Source organism: Watersipora subatra, chromosome 11, assembly GCF_963576615.1.
Source record: "Watersipora subatra chromosome 11, tzWatSuba1.1, whole genome shotgun sequence".
Taxonomy (NCBI): Eukaryota; Metazoa; Bryozoa; class Gymnolaemata; order Cheilostomatida; family Watersiporidae; genus Watersipora; species Watersipora subatra.
The window spans coordinates 29,866,650-29,887,745 of NC_088718.1; the positions used below are offsets into that span (position 1 = coordinate 29,866,650).

The 21,096-nt window shown below is 34.6% G+C and overlaps 2 protein-coding genes across 4 annotated transcripts in view; one reads left to right on the top strand and one right to left on the bottom strand.

The window, feature by feature from the left end:
* LOC137408426 (uncharacterized) overlaps positions 1-21,096 on the bottom strand; it is a 301,367-nt gene that overhangs the window by 95,501 nt on the left and 184,770 nt on the right. The gene's annotated exons all lie outside the window — the stretch shown is intronic.
* The window catches only part of LOC137408583 (uncharacterized), a 34,364-nt gene continuing 25,477 nt past the window's right edge, over positions 12,210-21,096 (top strand). For 2 of the 3 annotated variants that reach the window (XM_068095164.1, XM_068095166.1), the window contains exons 1-2: positions 12,210-12,344; positions 17,595-17,717. In XM_068095164.1, coding sequence (XP_067951265.1) covers positions 12,224-12,344; positions 17,595-17,717 — 244 coding nt within the window. In that variant the 5' untranslated portion in view covers positions 12,210-12,223. Of the gene's footprint in view, positions 12,345-13,663; positions 13,732-17,594; positions 17,718-21,096 lie in introns of those variants that run through there. The other variant, XM_068095165.1, reaches the window with a different exon arrangement.

Consider the following 21,096-nt stretch of genomic DNA (forward strand, 5'->3'; position numbering starts at 1 on the left):
ATTCTACAAGATCATGCGTATTTAATTGAAATATTCTGCCGGATGATTATTACAGATAAAATTACTCAAAATGTTAGTAGATTTTATTTGAAGGTATCGGTATTTTTCTATCATTTCCAATTGTTTTTGATGCTTGAGGTAATCTGATATCCATGTTTAAGGATTAAAAGTGACAAAACTTGACCACAAAACATCCAAATCAACCGAAAGCAAAATTATAACGTCTATAATTGCAAAAAGATTGACAGAATAGAGGTGGGTAAAGCTTGAACTCGAATGCAATAATTGGTATCAACTACTGCAATGATAACATCTAGTTACGTCATCGTACACCTAATGTTCTTTCGAGCATTTTGATCACCATCAAGTTTTAGCAATTTGTATCTAGGAACTTATTGGTATCAGTACATTTTAGGTCGGTACAACGTGCATACAACGCATGCGCAAGGGACATACAAGGCACCAGCAATGCACAAACATTGTGGATACAACGCGCATACACTATCATCACAACAGAAAATAAATACAGCAATTTGTGTAATGTTTTAGACCTGTTTTATTAACAGACTATAAACATAAATAAAATATTGAATAATAATATATTATTACTACTATTATTATTAGCTAATACACTGTTAACAGATTAATAATCTTAATGTGTTGGCAGTGTCACGTTGTGGCGCATGCGTTGTTACTTGTGTTGGCGCTGTATCCACAATGTTGGTAAAATGCACCGTTACCAACATATTGGCAATTGAACCACCTCAAACATCAAAACGGATAACAAATGATACTTTCGAATAAAACCTACTAAAAATTAGTCTAAGTTTATCTTAAAGGATAAAACATGACAGTACACAAAAGCTATTGCTGTGTAATACTAAATCAACTTTCAACAGTAGCACAAAGCACCTTATTACAAAGTGGCAAACTCTAAAAACATAACACGATCAACTCAAAATTTTGACAGAAAAAACTATTGTACAACTATGAAGCATTTTTGACACCAAATCTAACAAACTTGGCCAAGAGAACATTTTTTTTTACATGTGAAAAACATTTACACAGCTCATGATTTTGTGCAATTTTGTTATCATTTCTAAAATTGTAAGAACCACTGCCATCACCTGCGACACCTGTCATAATGCCGTCGTTATTGGAATGTTGTATATACAGAAGTGTAGTTGTGGTGTAAGCATGTAATCAGTTAGCTTTTGCCACCTCTGGAGATTAAAGAAAAGCTAGTAACTTTGTTAGTATATTTAAGGAAGCCGAAAGGAAGTGAAAATGATTCAGAGAGTTGGACAAATAGCAGCCAAAGTAAGTATAAATATTATAAATAACTTGTACGGTTAGTTTTTCAGATATTGTGATATCTTAGTCAGGTATTTATCATCAGGTTTATCATCAGGTAATATAATATACTAATCGGATACAAAAGATTGTTAGTGTGACTTATGCGTTTGCTTTAAGAGCAACATTGTTTTAAGTAGCACTAATTCTGCTCTCCTGTGCTTTCTCTGGCTCTGTAAGTTCTTACAACTATGACTGCGAAAACAACTGCATCTACCTGGTAAGTTTGAGTAAGAAAAATTCACATCTTACGACTTTTAAACAGAAAATCCTCAAAACTTATCTTGAGGTAACAAACTCTGTTTAGTAATTTATGTTTAATATTGCTGAGAGTGGAAGTTCGGCAAATAAGACCAGGTGCAATATCACACCAATATGGATACAAGGTACTTATTACCTTGGATTTTACAAATTTTACTGCACAGCATGTAGGCACTTAGCTAGCCAGCTTTACTAGGATTTATTTAATTCTTAATTAGATAGCTACAGGTGATGCTTAAGGACTGGCTAAAATTGTTCTCAAAACTAGACGGAGTTTTGATACCAAGTATTATTAATGACCTAGTGGAATCTCCTGAAAGCGTGTTTGAACTTTGGATGACATTGGTCTAAAGATGTAGAAATGCATAGAATCTACATTTCTAAATTTTCTTATTATATTCTTTTATATATTTTCTTATTCATATTCTTTGCATAAAATGCAAGCTATAAACACACAACGTCAAAGTGGGATTTATTAATCGATTTCTAATGACAGTACCGTGAACTTTAGTAAGTTTGTGTAGCAACAGAATTTCGCAAATACCGTTTTGTGGCGTTTGCCATTCGGTATCATTTTTGTTTACTTTCAATTAATCAAGTCGCCAACATTTACATCTTGTAGCTGCCAGACAGACAGTGCTTCGCGCACTCCAAACTCAATCTAGAAGCATGAGCACTTTTGGTCTTTGAGTTTGCCTAATTGAATAGTATCTACTTGTAAAAATGTATTTGTGAGCGTTGCTAATTTTTTCAATATATGAGTTGTAGGTACACTTTACTATAATATGTGATGTGTCCATCTGTTTGTTAGCAGTTCTGAAAAAAAGATTGCTTCTTATGGAAATTTAACGTGTGACTTTTTGGTTTGCCACCTAGCGCCCTATTATCTGCACCAACAAAATCTCTGCTGCAATTTAGAATAACTGTGCAGATACTTATTACACCTGATAACCTCCCATGATGCACCAGACTGACAGTGCACTGCTGCTGACAAGCTGTTGTACTTGTGTCTTTGAACTGCCTAATCAATATAGACAGTAATTTAATACCTTCACATCTTCTCATTGACTCATGTCCCTTGTTCTATATGTTAGATAAAGATGGATGCCGACTACCCTGTCGCTCACGGAGACTTTGATCTACATTTAAGATCCCTTGCATCACTTGCAATGATAATACTCAATGTATTTGCTGTTATTCTCTGTATGAATACCTGCTGTCGCGCATGGAGGTCAGCTGAGCAAGAGTTAGGAGAGCGGACAAAGGAAGGCCAAAAAAAGAAAAGATAAATCAGGTCTTACCATCCACCATACAAGAAAAAAACACTCTTTCAGAAGTCGCCTCATTTCAGTTTCAGTTCAATAATACTCATTTTATTTCAGTTTTGTTCACTAAATTTTTCTTCGGTAATTTTAAATTTTCAGTAAAACTAGAAAACTTCCTTTGTCACAAACTGTGGTTGGATGCAATAAAGTTAGCAACTTAGCGGTGGCAGCATTTGGTTTATTGTCATGGTTACACAGAGCCATCATGTTCTTCTTACCCTCACACAGACACCGTCACCAATAATATGTGTGATACCAGCCTAACATGATGAAACCAGGATTAATGTTGACCATGAAGTCATTCATTTGAGGTCCTTGTCATCACCAAGATGACTTGCCAAGTATTGCAAAACCTTCCACCATCAGCTCATCAGACGAACTCTGTGTGGTTATTTAATTTGAGTGGTCAAAATATAGAAATTTCTACTCTGTCATAATGTGACAAAGCCAATAGATCTATGCTGTTTTGGGATCGAATTTTGATCACTTGCTAAGTTACGAAGTTCTACCAGACTAGTGTAGCAATATTTGAATTTACTGCTATATGCTTGCTGCTATCCTCAGATTTTATGATTTTATTAAATGCAGAAAATAAGGTGGTTGTTAGCGAGCCAATGTATTAAAAAAAATCTACAAATTTTAAAAACAAGGTTTAAAATATTTATTTGTCTTGAATGAATGTATAAAATCTGTACAGGTCGGATGAAAATCGAGGTGTCTGGTTTTGTTCAATTCATCTTCTTTCAGTTTTCTCATATAGTGGTTGCCATTGCAAATGGTATATCCTGGTACAAAGTATGTTGTAACTATTTGCTTGTGAATTTTGACAAAGGGACAATTGTGGCTGGATGCTTTTCCTAACACAACCAATAGGCCTTCAGTAATTCGAACCACTGACCTACTGTTTGTTAGAAGCTCACTAACCACTGAATCGCGGCTGTTTCCCCGATAGGATAGATTAGAGTTATTTAAATATAACTTAAACTTGGTTTAATATGTAAATAACCTATTCAATTTTAATTGAAAACAGGAATTGCAACATTAATTGAAACATTTTATCCAAAGCAAGTAAAAATGTCTATAATTGTAGCTGCACTATAGCTATTTGTTTGGCTCATGATTCAACATTGATATGTTTTAGAACGTGGTCCAAGCTAAAAGGTTGAGGACGGTTGATCAATAACATTTCTGTTACGAGTTGAGACTGGTTCACACTATATTGCCATATCTCGGCATTGATTCCACAATACTTTAATGGTCATTGATGATAACAATGTTCACAGTATCGCGAACCCATTCGCGTTTGCATCAAAAAATACTCCGTGACGTAATGTTCCCATTTATCTTTTTAAATTTTTGTGAAAAAACCTCTTTGTTTTTGCGTGTTGAAATCAAAAACTAGTCCCGCAGCAACTAGCATAAACGAATATGAACAAATTACGCTAACCGCAATCACGAATTACCATCGTCAAAATGGTTCAAATTTGAGAGGCGGTCGTCGATGCTCGGCAAAATATCAAGAAAGTTTGACAGCTGCTAACTTTTCCAACGTGTCCGTGATGCTTCGCGGATGTCATCGGTTCACGGTTTACATAATCGACGATGAACACCGAAAGGAAAAACGCTGACTAGCGGTGATATAGTGTGAACCAGCCTTTACTTGTGCTGGAAAAAGCGAGAAAAGCCACTCATAAACTTTACTATAACGAAGGCCGTGTATGTCTGTCCTTCTGTCTGTCGGAAGCCACTGTAAGAGCGTTTAAAAAAAGATTGCACAACATTGGAATCGGACTCAAATAATCACGTCTCCTGATATACAACCAAGCACATGACCATTAGACCACACCGCCATGTTGCCACATCATGAAATCATTGCGTATGTGTTCATTACGCATAATCATCTCACAGCGTTTAGGACTGCAAGCTTACTAGTATATAAATAATTTCACCAAAATTAAGTTTAGTCAAGGTTAATGAGTGTTCATGACTTCATGCTTTGGTGTGCCTAGAATATTTTCATATTTAAACAAGTGATAATATAATAAGTAATGCAATAATTAATAATAATAGTTGGAATAAAATTAATTACAATATAGTTATATAGAATATCATAAGTAATAAAATAACAAATAATAATATAATAAGTGATAATGCAATTATTAATAATATAAGTAACAACTATCACCAATATCAATTATTTCACTATGACAAATTCTGACGAAGCCAAGGAAGACTGTTACCATCAGTTGAGATGCGTGATAAAAAGAATTGCTTGCAGAGATAAGCTAATCATTGCGGGTGCCTTAATTCAAGGGTTGAATGTGATCATCATTATTGGCGAAAAGCTTTGCGACATCAAGGTCTTGGAAAATGTAACTGTAACGTTAAACTTCGACTTGCTTTTTGCGAAAAGCATAATCTCATCGTCATCAGCATCATCTTCAAACACAATAATCTTTATAGGACGAAATGGATGCGTCTAAGGTCCAAGCATTGGAACTGACTAGACTATCTGATTCAAAACGAGTCACCCAAAGAGGTGTTTTGAACACCCATGTTCACATATGTTCAGACTGCTGTACAGACCGCAACAAGGTCTACTCAATGATAACAATTAAAATATCAAAGAAACATGGGAAGACCCGCCCGAACTCACTAAAAGAGCTTAATATTGAAGAGCTATAGAACATCAAAATTTGTGAAGGCCTAGAATATAAAATAATTACAAAGTTTGATGATTAGAAGATAATAGAAGAAATCACTGAACGATTTGGAGGTTTTAAAGATTCCAGCTTTTAGCGCAGCATATGAGATACTGGGCAGATTATCCAGAAAACACCAAAATTGATTCAGAGCAGCTGATGTGAAGCTAAACTTAATGCATGAAGAGAAATGTTGCACAAAGTCGGTATTTGTCACATTGCATTAGAGCAAACAAGACGAAACTTTCAACAGTGAGGAATGATCTGCAACGATACGCAAAATACCTGAAATCATGTTGGTGGGAGGAAAAAGCAAAAAACTTACGGTTTGCTGCTGATCGCAATGATATGAAGGAATTCTAACATAGTCTCAAAGAGGTATATGGCCCACAACAACGAGTTACAGTTCAGTAAAAACTTTTGATGTAGAAACAGTCCTAAGGCATAAGAAGGAATCAGGTTTGACACCGCTTCGGCGAGCATTTCAACCAACTCCTAAATGTTCCAGAAATGACTGAGGTGTGTGTTAGACTGCCTCATGCAAAGACCAATCATGAGCTGTTTGAGTGAACTATCTGACAAAGTGCAAGTCATTGCCACAGTCACCCTAAGGAAAGAAAATAGTGCATTTTGAGGATATGAGATCTCAGTAGAGGTATGACAATATGGTGGTCAGCAGCTACAAAAGACCCTAATTGGACTGCTTATATGGGAGGAGGGAATACCACAGGATTAGAAAAATGCTAACATCACACATGTATTTATGAAAAGAGATTGTAAAGACTGTTGGAACTATTAAAAAGCTGGTTCACCCTATATCGCTGCATGTCAGAGGTTTCCTTTTGGAGTTCATCGTCGATTATGTGCATTGTAGACCAATGGCATCGACGAAGCAACGCGGATATTTTGAAAAAGTTTTCAACTGCCAAACGTTCCTGACATTTCAATGAGCATCAACGATTGCCTGAACAATGTGAACCATTTGGCAATAGTAATTCGCAGACGCGGATAGTGTAATTTATTTAATTCCATTTATGGTAGTTTTGACAAACTAGTTTTTGATTTAAGCACGAGAAAATGAAAAGTTTTTTCCACAAAAAGATAAAGAAAAACAAATGATATCACTCTGACATGGAATATTTGCTTATACAGACACAGATGTATTTGAAATGAAGCGGTATGAACATTGTCATCACTGACTATCACCAAAGTAATCACCGAGATACGGCTATATAGAGTGAACCAGCTTTTAGGCATCTTCAGGCAATTCCTGGAAAGATTATTCAACTGAATTAATAAAGTGACATCATAAAATGTTTCTACCTGAGACACAGTATTGATTTCACAAATGATGTAGTACAATGGATAAGGTGTTCAGCCTTCATCAAGTACAGGACAAATGTATAGAAAAAACATGCCATTGTATACCGTTTTCACTGACTTTACCAAGGCCTTTGATACAGTCTCAAAACAAGGTATCTGGATAGTTCTGAAAAGTACATTTGCACTAACAAAATGATAAGCCTAATAAGGTTCTTGCATGACGCAATGCAGGCTCAAGTAGTCCAAGCACATCATGCTTCAGGGAGGTTTTCTGTATTATCAAGTAGGGCTGTGTCTTGGCACCAACACTTTTCTCACCCCGTCTTGGTGCTGCAGTAGCTTGAAGTTGCTTTTAAAAACAACAGCAAAGGATTATACATCCAACATGACACAGTGCTAATCTCTTTAAATCTCTCAGTTCAAATCTAAACACTATACAATTAGATTCCTTGTCAGTCAAAGATGTGTTGTTTGCGGGTGTCAGCGCTTTCGTTACTCCTTCAGCTGAGAAAATGCAACTGCTTATCGACCGATTTGTAAGATCACCATTAAAGTTCAGCTTAAAGACAACCATTGGGTTTCTGTACAGCTTCTGCATTCATCACCTGATCCTACCAAAATTCTGATAGACAACAAATCACTCACATTCTGTACAGATTTCAGATATCTGGACAGCAACATCTACAGTAATGCAGTAATGCAAGTAATGCATTACTGCATTACTTGCATTACTGTAATGCAAGTAATGCATATACAGTAATGCAACTTAGTCATAGATTTGAAACTGCTAGCACTTCCTTTGAAAAACTTGAAAACTGTTTGTAGAGAAACAAGCGTGTAATGATTTGATTTAAGTGTAAGGTACTCAGAGGTGTAATCTTAATAGCCATATTATATGGAGCTGAGGCCTGAACAGTGTACCAAACCTAAGTGACAAGACTGTACGCAGCCATGATGAGACGACTAAACAACATGATGAATCTCATCTGGAAAGATATGGTCAAAAACATCGATATGAGTAAGCTATAATACAATTAGTAATGATATAATAAGTAGCAACATAATAATAGTGTAATTAATAATAATATAACTAGCGATAATGCAATTAGCAATAAAATGATAAAGTAACAACTTAACAAATGTTAATGGTGGTGATGACTGGGCCCCGGGCCGAGTGCTTACTAGCTTACAACACGGTCAGCCTTCTGCTGACAGACAGAAGGACAGCCTGGCACAGCCGAGCCAAGATCGACTCAGACCAGCACTACCCTACAACACCGAACCTACATGTAGATAAAACCGAGCCGATCATGAGTACTACTGGTCAGCTGCCAGATAGTAGAAGATAGACTGGGCAGCCACTGAGCTGGCACCTAGGAGACTGACCAGCTGCCGCGCAGGCACAACACGGTCATTCGACCTCTGAGATATAAAGGCGGAGCCTACAGAATCCCAAACAGTATAAAAGAGGTAAGATGATAGATAGCTAGGCAGAGTACGGAAAAACCACATCATATGCAGATAACTGTATGCACAAATACCAACTGTAACTTCATATATATTTATTTATATAAATATATTTATTTAGTCATATAATATAATAAATTTAGTCATATATAATATATTTAGTCATATATAATATATTTATTTATATAAATATATTTATACTTTTCTACTCGATCAAGTAGTTGGTTTATTGTGAAGCAGTAAAAGGCTTGTGGCAGATCCTTTACAAAGTAATATTACAAAAAGTAATAATATAATAATTAAATTTATATGTTATAATATATTATACATATATACACATGTATTATATATATTATAGATAGATAATATATATATTATATATGTAAAATACATACATATATAATATATATATATTAATATACATATATAATATTATATATATTAATATACATATATAATATTATATATATTAAACATATTATATATATAATATAATATTATATATATTAAACATATATAATATATATTTTACTTAACAAGAGTGTTGGAATAGTTTGAGGTTATTTATCTTAAAATCCAGGTAGTTACTTCTTACTGGAGTCATGACAGGCCTGTTTCATGCTTCTGCACTCGTGAGGCAACTTGCGTTAAATGACTAGTAGAATTGCCTCTCCCAACGTCGCTGGTGTCATTCGTAGCTCTGCATCTGCTTTGATTGTATTAGGTAAAAATATCTTTTTAGCCATTACGATCAAAGCAGAGGTAGAGCTACGAATAGCTTATTAACCTATTCCAACATTCTAATTAGTACTAACTATTTGCACTTTTCAGAGCGTAGAGTGCTGTTAGCAGTAGACCTGACTACTTATCCATTAATATATATATATTATATATAATATATATTATAATCATATATATTATATATAATATAGTATATATATTATATATAACATATTATATATATAATATATTAGTATAATATATATAATATATTATATATAACATATATAATTATATGTATAATATATGTTATGCATATAATTATATATATATAAATATATATATATAAATATATATATATATATATATATATATATATATATTCTTCGTCTATCTGTATCTAGTGGTCGAAGTTAGGATAAAATATATCTATTGGAAACACTTCTAACTCATGACATTCAGATTGGTAGACCAAAGCTGTAATGCCTTCAATTGATCGCCTTTAAGTATTTATTAACAATTGCACAGCTATCTATTCTCTGTTCCGCCGACACATCTGTATTATGACGAACTAAAATGTCATGGAAGCTGTATATTTAATGCTATATGTACATAGTTTTTCTCTCACAAGTGCCTCCAGATATGTTACCATTTGAATCAAATTTGAGAAGTTGCCCCGATTTGACACTTTACGGTATATGAACTCTTTTACGTAGTACAAAGCAAAAATGCTGCATAACTTTTTTTGTTATCTGTAATTTACTTTATGGAAGGAGGTATAAGTTATAGAAGCATCTTCCCCTATATACATGGTACATATATAATATATATATTATACATATTGCCCATGCTATACATGTTGTTTATATTATATAATATAAATAGCATATATATTATACATATATACTAAATATATATGTAATATGTATTTAGTATATATACAATAATATAACAAATAATAGAACTTTTTGTATGTTTACAGTATTCTAATATTAAAAACTGAAAGTATGATTTTGATCTATAGTTACAGGTTAAAGAAAAACGTGTAACCAACTAAACTTAACACACACCTGTAGGTATCTGTCTTTTTTGTCCATAAAATATTCCTTCTAATAGATACTTCATAACTATTATTTTCCTGAAGTAATACAACTAAATCACATGCTGCATAGCTAAAACAAAGTGTTTAATATTCACAGTCTATCCGGCTTCTTCGAACTTTACTTCTTCGACTTGCAATTGTTGTGACAACAACTGGAATCCAAGCAACTGTCTAATGGGACTGCATATGTTCAAAGAATGATAAATTTGACTGGTATCTGCCTCCCGCCAAATACGACAGGAGCGACATGCGCGCTGAATAAGTGTTGTACCATAATTTTCTTTTTGTTGTTATTACGGTTATCAATATTATACTTTATAACAGATACAAACATATTTTGCTCTTTAATGTTTACTGTATATGCATATCGTACCAGAATGTAACCTAGGAGTGTGTGTGTCAGACTATATAAGCTGTTTTGTGTAAAAAACTCAATTTTTAATTTCCGGACATGACCCAGTCTGTATTAATCTAAACAAACAAGGGTTGTCTGCTCTTAGGAGGTACCATGATCATTGGTATCAGTCGTATAAATAGTTAGCTCATTTGGCTAGTTCCACGAAGCTATTATTCAAATGTCCACAGCTAATTTGGAGTTGGGTGCACTTGTTATTGTCAACACTGGGACAAAAAGTAATATTTAGCCTTAGAGAAACAACTGTGTCCTATGTATTTGTGAGGCTAAATTTCTTAATACTTAAAAGAAACAACATAAAAGTTGTTATTTAACGTTCACTACCAAATTTTTATTTTTTTATTCAACCTGTGACTTGGGATGGTCAATTCTCTTATATTTGGACTTGTCCCTCCTATAAAATCACTTATATTATTGTAAACCCATTAAACATGACTATAAAGTAATTTTTGCTTATGTAAACTATTTAAATTTTATTACATTTTGTGAGATAAAGACAGTATAGTTTATTATTTTTCTCTGTTAGTTCACTATACGGCACTTGAAAATCTAATATTTTTGCAAATATGTAAAATATTTGGGATACATTAGGAAGGTGGTGATAGACAATGTTTGCAAAATTGTCCTACATGTTGAGGTTTAAAGTTTCTTTTTCACAGCAAATGGAGAACAACTAAGATGCTCAGACCAGACTCTGGCTCATATAATTGCAATTATTCATGCATCTTCTCTGAAACCTTATCCCTCTTAATTTAATATATTAAAATGGGGGTAAAACAGTTTTAAACTGGTTTGCAAACATTTTAAACTGGTTGCTACCAAACTTGTGCCAAAAATCTTTCACTGAAATTTTAAACAGCCCAAATATTTAGCAAAATCATAACATTCACCTGGTAAATAATTAGCTTGTGAACATAATCTAGTTGTGGCACCTAAACTAACTAGAATTATCGAGTTTGGTTACAAATTATCTCCGCTGACTGCGCAAAGGATGGTCTGTTGTGATTTCATCAAGGGAATAGTGATGACAGAAAAAGTATTTGGAGCATTGAGACAGTGATCATGCAGCATTTACTGTTAATATATGATGAGTCAAATAGGCATTTCTATGAAAGCAAAATAAAAGATAATTTTGTTTGGAATGATTCTAGGCCATGCTGTTTCTCATGAGAAACATAAGACTGGATCCGACATTGCTCCTCAGTCAATTTGGCAGTTTTGTTGACAATTGCCAGCCGTTTTTATCCAAAATCTACCTAAAAAAACTAAAGGGTAGGAACAACAAGCTATCATGTTTGAAAATAAGCTAAAACAAAATGAGACCAATATTTAACTTTTACTATAGAAATAGCTGTGTGTCATTCACTTAGTTAACTCTAAAATAAATAGTGGCACATGCCACAACTTGCGAGCTTTTTTGTCTGGTTGTTGTGCTGTCTTTGTAGATAGTACAATAGGCAATGATCCAATATTGATCGCTGAGGAATGATAACGGAATAGTGAAGGAAATGGCTCATTAAGCGTTACTTTCGCATGACCGTTAGTAGGTGCTACAATGAAAACTCCAAATGCGCGGCTAGCGGTAATCATTCTATTATTACTAGTAGTGTCTGCAATAGTTTTTCTGTCATCATCAACGCCTCGGGTAGTAACCTCCAAAACCATTATCCGTGCTGGTAAGTAAGACTTTATGTTAATTTCTGAACTAAATAGTTTTTGATTATGTAGTCTGTGTTTGTCACTGATAGGGTTAATCTGCTGTTTCTAGATTATTTCAGGGATGCTAGGTTTCACCTTGTCTTCATTGTTTTTCGAAGCCCTTGCTTAAAGTAAATTTACCCAAAACTGGAAAAACAAAACACTGATTAGTTCCAACTCTATATAATGTCGTGATTACTGACTGAATGGCTCCCTTCGAGATGAATGATTCATTCTATGAACTGTTAGAAAATCTTTAGTGAATTGAAAATTAATGAATAGCTATTCCTATCTGCGCAGCATTTAACGATGAATTGCCCGAAAACTTTGGTAAATGTTATCAGAAAGTATTGGTATTTTTTCATCATTTGCCAATGTCTTTGATGTTTGAAGTGATTTTATTGCCAAATTTTTGAAATTAAAACTGATAAAACTTGATCACGATTAAAACTCTCAGATCATGCAAAAGTACGACTATGATGTCTATTAATTTAATAGTTGCAAAGAGACTGACAGCAGGGGCGGATCTACTGTGGTGCATATGGTGCAAATGCACCACCATAAAAATGGATCCTAGATCCATTTTTATGGTGGTGCATTTTATGGTGGTGCATTATTTTTTTTTTCCTAGATCCGCCCCTGGACAGAATAGAGACGTGTAACGCTTCAATTTCAACACAATAGCTGATATTAACCATCGCTATGGTAGCAGCTATTTACCTCATTTCGCGCGTATTTTTCTTCTGAGCGTTTAACCGTGACCTAGTTTGGTTGATTTTAATCTTGAAACATCCTGACAATAAAATTACATTAAAATCAAAAACAATAACAAATGATAGAAAAATACCGACACTCTGATAAAGTCTACAGACGTTTTGTGCAAGTTGATCTTCAAGTGTTTGTCTGCAAGTACCCTATTGGCTCACAGATTACCCAAGTTTCTTATGCTCGGAGCCACTCCTTTGTCTGTAAACTATTCCTTCTGCCCATCCTTTAATAGATATATTATATCAATTATTTTCCTGAAGTAATAAAAAACTATGACCGTACACGATGCTCTGCTTCACAATCTCATGATGCCGGAACAGCATGATTCAATTACATTGCAGGCCTAGTGCTGGTGCTGCCATATGTCATAAATTTTCAATCAATTAACTCATCAAAGAAAGAATCTCTCTCTATAGGAGGAGCCACATCGGTGGCAGATTATTTTACTAGTACTTGTAGCAATAAGCTTAAAGATTGATTTCATCGATTGTTTCTACTTTGCTGCCTTCTGTCAGCAGGCTTACTGATTGCTCGCTTTGATCGCTTCAGCTCCCAGAAAGTACAAATAAAGAGCCTCATCCACTGCAGCTTTCTTTGGTATTGTATTAGCGTTGTTTTAGTATCTTTTGGCTGTTAAAACAACTACAATATTTTCTGCCAATAAGTTTTCTCATAGTTTGGCCAGGGGTGGGCCTTACACTCTCAAGTGACTTATACATGAAATAATCACCACATTATTACCTATATGAGGCTTTCTTTGGCACTTTCTTTCTAAACGGGATCTAGAAGTTTAACATTGAACATTTAACTACATTTAACTATGAAGTCTCGGTATTCGTCTTTTGTTGGTATTTTTGTTGGTCATCCCTGTGTCTAGATATAGCGATTAAATTCTAACTATAAAAAATCCACTTCGCAGGGGATCTGATCTTGGCACCTCTAGGTCTGATGGTCAGCGACCTAAACCACTACACTACAATCGTTCAACTGACTGTAGTGACAAATGAGCGTGATTACCTTAATTACAGTACTTTTCGGACTATTAGCCGCTACTTTTTTTCTGACGACTTGAGCCATGCGGCTTATATAAGGGTGCAGCTATTCTGTGGCTTTTTCTTTGACCGTTCTTTAAGCGCATTAACTATAATCTACGGTTAGTGCGCCTTTAGCGGTGAAAGAAAATCTGAAACAATGCCTATCGATACTGTTCTGTTAGGCACTAGGTTAAAAAGCGTCTGTTAATACGAAACAGTGCCGTTAGACACTGTTCCGTTTTAAACAGCAAAGTTGCTGTCGTGTTTAAAAGCACCGTCCTGAGTTCTGCGGCCTATACAAAGGTGCGGCCTATGTATTGTTTTATTATCGTTTTTTGGAAAATAAAGCAAATGTGGCTTATATAGGGGTGCGGTTTATAGTCCGAAAAGTACGGTACGTTGATTAAAATACTCACACTTGAAGCGCTTGGAGGTTATTGAAGCCTGGTTTCAACATCGAATGCGAGACCCTGGCAGTAATCCTGCGCAGTAAAACACTTGTAGCGCTAGGGTTTGGCAGCTAAGGTTCACATAAAGCTGCGTCGCTGATGATCACATAAAAATAACCGCTAGCCATGCTGTCTCGAAAGTGCTGACTTTCACTTGTACAGCGTATTTTAGGGAGATTTTGCCTGCGACTCTTCGCGAAAGTATAACAGCGCTGAACTCTTGCGCTGACCACCGGCAATTACCAGTCGTACTCGGCGCGTATGTTCACATTTCACCGCTGGTAACCCTGCGGTGCTGTCGCCGATGCTTGCGCCGTATGTGAGAACCAGGCTTAACTATCGAAGTTAAACATTACATTACGCGTAACATAACGATTATTAAGCTGCCTTAAAACACAGCTAATATCTTAGTAAAGATTTAGACCACAAGCTTATGAGGTGAGTTCCTCAAATTCATTGGGGACATTATTTTATTGACCGTGCAGCATCGGGAATTCACCTAGTATATTGATAATCTCAACATTAGTGATAACTTTTAAAGATAATTTAGAAAGCCTTAAGATCGCACAAAAAGGAAAAGCATATTGCAAGCTGTAAAAGTAATGAAATATGCATCTGAAAACTGTGATCCAGCTGCAGACAGAAAAGTGGAGGTTGTAACAGACGGACGAGAAGTGGAGGTTAGTCTTACTGAAATGAAGCAAACAACAACAATAATCCAAGGCTTAAAATTAGGTGACTGATTTTTCTACCTCCAGCATTGAAGAAAGTAAAAATGAATGCCATGTATGAAAACTTCATAGGATTTTAGTGGAGTGAGATGGATGGTTTTGGTAAATTTCTTAACACATTATTTATGCTCTAGCTATCAGAATAACTCTTAACAAGTAAACATACCATGTTTTCAGTTGTGTCATGTAGAGTAACATACTGTTCAGCCTGCTGTTGTCTCCATTGAAGTTTTCAAAATCTTTGTCATTCAAAATTTAAATAATTTCTCTGTTTTCGGTATTAAATTTTATCAAATTAATTTTCCGAAACATGGGCCTTTCACTCCAAAGTGACTCATAGTTCAAAACATTCTAAAGCTTTAAGCACTCGCCGGACTAAACCAATAGAGTTATGATCAAAACTGTACCTAGAAACAAAATCATTTAGATATTAGCTTTCTATGTCTAAAACATTGCAAGAAAGAAAACAATATATGTTAAGGCTAACTATTAGACTCTAGTTATTCAAATCAAATTTGAGAACGTGCAACAACTTGATTCTTTACGTTATATAGAATTTTAGCCTTTATTCATTGGCTGCTTTCAATTAAAGCTGGCAAATGAGCAGCCTCATGATCACTCATTGGTTCCACTTATTTGACTAGCCACCAAATAAGGAAAACAGTCAGCCAATACTATTAAGGCTGACTAAACTTTTCGTTATTGAAATAGAATTTAAAACATGGTAAGTTATATGGTACTTCTTACATAATACCTTGTACAAACTTTACATAAATTGTTTGAGCTGCGTGGAGTTTGCTTAAAAAGAGGTTTGCATTATAGGAGCGTCTACTGCATTTACCAAACAACGAAAACCTTCAATAGTGCATGGTATGAATATAGCAGTTCTAAGGTCAAGGCTATCTTTTTAGCTCATCTATATGTATACATCTCAGTGTTTGTCTGTCTGTTTGTCTTTTTGTTGGTCTTTTAATTTGTAATCCCTGTGACCAGTTATGGCAATTAAAGTCTAGCAATAATGAATTCACCTCCCAGAGGTGGATTTATCTCCGTGGTTTGATCTCAGAATTTTCCCCAGTTTGATCTCATAAACTCCAGTCATTGAGGCATGGAGCTTATCCATTAGACTGCATCCAGCTGAGCATAGCAATTAATAATATTGAAGATATTCATAGAATTGGTTCCTAGTTGAAGCCTTTGGGGATTGACTAGCGCAGTTTATCGTTATGCGTAACGGTTATTAGTCTGGCTTTAAACATGGCTATAGTTTTAGTATAGATTTAGACTACTAGCTTTCCAGGCAAGCTACTCAAATTCATTGGGTAACTATTTTATTACCCATGCACCGCATTCATCTAGTTGTTATATACAACAGGGTTAATTCTCTGTACAATCTGATGTGAAACAAATTTTTATATGAAATTGACCTAAATTGACCCTTCTTTTTGTCAATTTATTTTAAGCGCTTTGCAGCTTCTAACGATCTTAACCAAAACAATGAAAGCTCGCTATCAAGTCTAAAGTTTTTATATTGTACATATATTGTGCATATTGTACATATTGTATATGATTGTTCATATGTTCAAAATAACAATGTTTTGTCAGTTACAATAAAAATAGACAGCGCATTGAAATGCAAAGTCAAACTATTAAGGTAAGAACAATGCCAACATTATGACTGGCTTAGAATTTAATAGAGGTTTGGGACAATGAGGTGCTAGTTGTCACAACTGTTGCTGGGTGCTTGTACAGCCATGCTGCTGAGCTGATTGGGTTGGACTGTTTTTAAACTACTATCATGATGCGGATGCGCATTAGAGTACCTCAGAACCACAGTGGCTGTAGTGGAAAGTTTTTTTTTATTTTAATGTCCTTCAGAGAGATAAATAATTTATTAATTTGCATATTAATTTGAATATTAACATTCAGAAAGTTATAGGTTAACATTGGAGTCCTGATAAGTGCAAAAATTCTTGTTTTGGATGTTCATTCTTTTGCATTTCTGTAATTAATTGGTTTATACCTTCCTAAATAAAAATGAAACTGTGCATTTCCTGCTTGCTGTTAAAGTTGTCTTTTTAAAGATATTCAATATTTATGCTGTTATATAGTTTTCAACTGGCTAAAAAATTGAATTGATAATGCAGATATGATTTTGATGCATCATTACTTACTTATAATTGTTGCCTCTTGCAACTAAACTGTTAAATATTTTTACTATTTTAATACATTCAATTGTTTTACAGATCACAAGAAACTTCTACAGTTTAGTCAGAACCAAAGTTACCATGGAAAGGCTATGCTCTACGCCAACTTGGATCCGTACCAGAACTGCCAGAAAATTCACCTCATCACTATGTATTTCAGAAGTAGGCTTTCCGTTTTCTAATTCATTAGTTATGATAAGCTGCTGACCATACAAATGTGTCTGCTACTACAAGATCATGTTCTCTTAAAGGCTGGTTAGCATTATATTGCTGCTTATCAGAGTTTTTTTCTCAGCAATTATTCATCAACTATGCGTACTGTAAACCGATCGCATCATAAAGACAACTGACATTAGGAAATATTGCAGCTGTCAAACTATTCCTATAGTTCACCGAGCATCCATGACAGCCCGTGCTATGCGTACAAATTCAGTAAAGATGATTGGCTGTCGCACGTAGTTTCATCTATATTTTACTCCATGACAGTTGCTGCGGGACTAGTACTTTATTATTTCCGTGACCGCATTGTATAGTGAGAGATGTATAAAGCAGACAATTTGCTGACCATTGTGATAGTGCAAGAATTGTATTCACAGATGATCCCCAACACATTGTGAGATTAACGCCATCATGCTGCGGTACAGTGTGAACCAGCGTTTTGAAAAACAAGCCTTAGCTGGTTAATATTACAGCTCTATCTCTAGTACATGTTCTCCTGTGCATGTAGTAAACAAGAACACACCTGCTTTAATGCTATATGTTTTGGTTTAGGAGTTGCATGTTTTGGGAATGTGGGACAGGTTCAATGAAACACAGTGTGTTTCTTTAGAAACTTTGGCTCGAAAGTGCATTAATTTTGATACAGAAGGCTAATCTAAGATGGTACTAACCTTTTGTGTGAGCGTTTCACTGTGTTGTACTGAGCTGTTGTTGCAATTAGAGTTTCAAGATATGTCAATTTAACTATTTCGTGGCATTTTTTAAGGTAGACGATTTGAAAATTGCCACCATCTAAAGAGATATTGCTGATGGCAGAAATGATATAACTGTGTAATGGCCGATTATGTCACCCCTGATGATTTTCAGAGTGAGCCATGCAGTAACTAAATCTAACAGGCATTCTAGTCTTTTAATATGCTCATTTCATGGCCTTCCACGTGCCCTGGCAAACGCTTTAAAACATTTATTTTATGAAATAAATGTTTCTTATTCTCACAAGCACAAAACGGTTGATTTTTAATCTAATAAATATATCACAAAATTTCGCGAATCGTCTATTTGCAATATGAATCGTCTAGTGATTTTTGGAAATCATGAAGCTTTAGTTGCAATACGTTTGATCAGTGGTCTATAGCAACTGTTGCTATGCAACAGTTCCTATGTAACTGTTGCTATGCAACAGTTGCTATTCAACTGTTGTATAAAAACTGTTGCATAGCAGCTGTTGCATAGAAACTGTTGCATAGGAACTGAGAATCAAATAATGTTACACCTATAGAAATTTAGTCCGATACGCCAGCAAATTCGCCTGCTAGTGGTTTTGGTTGTTTTGGATACCATTTTAGCCTCTCGAAGAGAAGATTTTCTCATAAATCATTCTTCAATTCTGAGCAGCTGGAATAACATACACATGTATGTGTAGAGGCATTCTTATTATGAAACTAGAGCCTTGCAGGCCTCTGCAGGCATCCAATTTTCTATCACAGTAAATAGTACATTCAACAAAGATTTCCAACATTTATTAACCTGTGTTTCTAACCAAGTCATGATTATGAGAGAAAATGTTTAGCCAGCGTCAGTAAATCTGCCTAAAGCCGCTCATACACCAGCTCATTTCATGTCGATGATCTGGATAGTTTTACCCCCTGTTTGTTTGACTTGTACAAGAAGTAGGCCTACAATTTCTTTTTTTACAAATATAAACAAAACAAATTTTTATCCGATTAACTATTATGCCTATTTAAAAACTGGGAGTATGAAAAATATAATTCTTTGATTCTGTACTTATATATTCGAGATAGATGCCAATCATGAAGAAACAATTTCTTGACTTTGTGTAGAAGATGCGGCAAATATTTTATCTGATTGGGACTCTTTCTCCTTAAGGAAGAAAAGTAGTAGTGAATCTGAAAATTCAGGCGGTGACCGTAATTTTGTTGTAGCTTATGTTTCTAAAAATAATAGAGTGGAAAGAAATGTTACAACAAATTTTTATTTTTCAAATTTCAAACTTTAAGAAAATTAAAAATTTTATTACCAGCATTTAAACTTGTTAAAATAGTTCATTTTAAAGAAAAAAATGTGCCGGTCACTATCTTTTTTATTTCGTGCGATTTGAGTCAATACTTTTCTAACTATGGTAAAAGATGTCAGCCCATGTATAAAGTAGCAAAGTGAATAAATTACATCGCAGCTAAAAATAAATAACAAAAAAGTTAAGCATTGAAGCATAGAGGGAACTGCATGAAAAAGCACATACAGTTTTTGAAAAATGAAATCAGTTTCGTCTACATAGAAGATCTGCCATTGTAAAATAACATATCGTTTCAATAGTTTTCTTAAACCATAACTGTCACGTACAACTGTTATTGTATTTACTAGATAAATTAGACACGCTGATTTCGATTTTATACTCAAAATAAAGATTGGTCCACTAACTTTCAACAGTAATGAAGGCTTTTTACAACGTTTTAATATCGGTCTCGAAAATGACACAATCGGCACAACAAGCTCCGCCTATACATACGTGATGTAATCTAGCTTTTTAGGAACGGAAGTTAAGTAGAGATGTTCAGACCGATATAAAATAATAGAGATGGGTGTTTTAAATCTATTATTATCTAAATTCAGCCTTAAAAATAATCTCAGCCTTTTCTGAAAGGTAGATAAGCTATTTAGCATTGCATATTTAAAAACGCTCCAAAAAGCGCAATAACAACCCTAGCTTGTGATAAAACAGCGCTTTTGAGCTCATTTTTCTTGGCGTTCAGCCTATTTAAACATTATGTAACAAGCTATGAGCAATTTTAAATAATTTATATAACTTTCATAAAAGACTGAGATTATTTTACAGGCTGGATTTAAATAATAATGAATTTTAAGACACCCATCTCTATTCTTCTAAATCGGACTAAACATCCCTAACTTCCGCTCCTGAAAAAGCTAGGTTTTGTCACATATTTATGGGTAGAGCTTGTAATGCCAATTGTGTTGTTTTGGAGACGAATATTAAAACACTTTAAATAAGCCTTAATGACTTTGAAGGTTAGTAGACCAATCTTTATTTTGAGTACAAAATCAAAATCAGCGTGTCTGATTTACCTAGAACAAACGATGAAAGCTGTTCGTGGCAGTTATGGTTTAAGCTTAAGAGATACACTAAATTTCTCTTTTGTCTGCTGATGCCCACTTAATAAAACTTTGGCTAATATTAAAACAGGTAAATCAGCTGATGAATGTGTTTTAAGTTGAATGCTGGGCCCACAATTCTAGCACGGATGAAGTATATTTGTGTTGAATATACAAGGCTACTTCATTGATA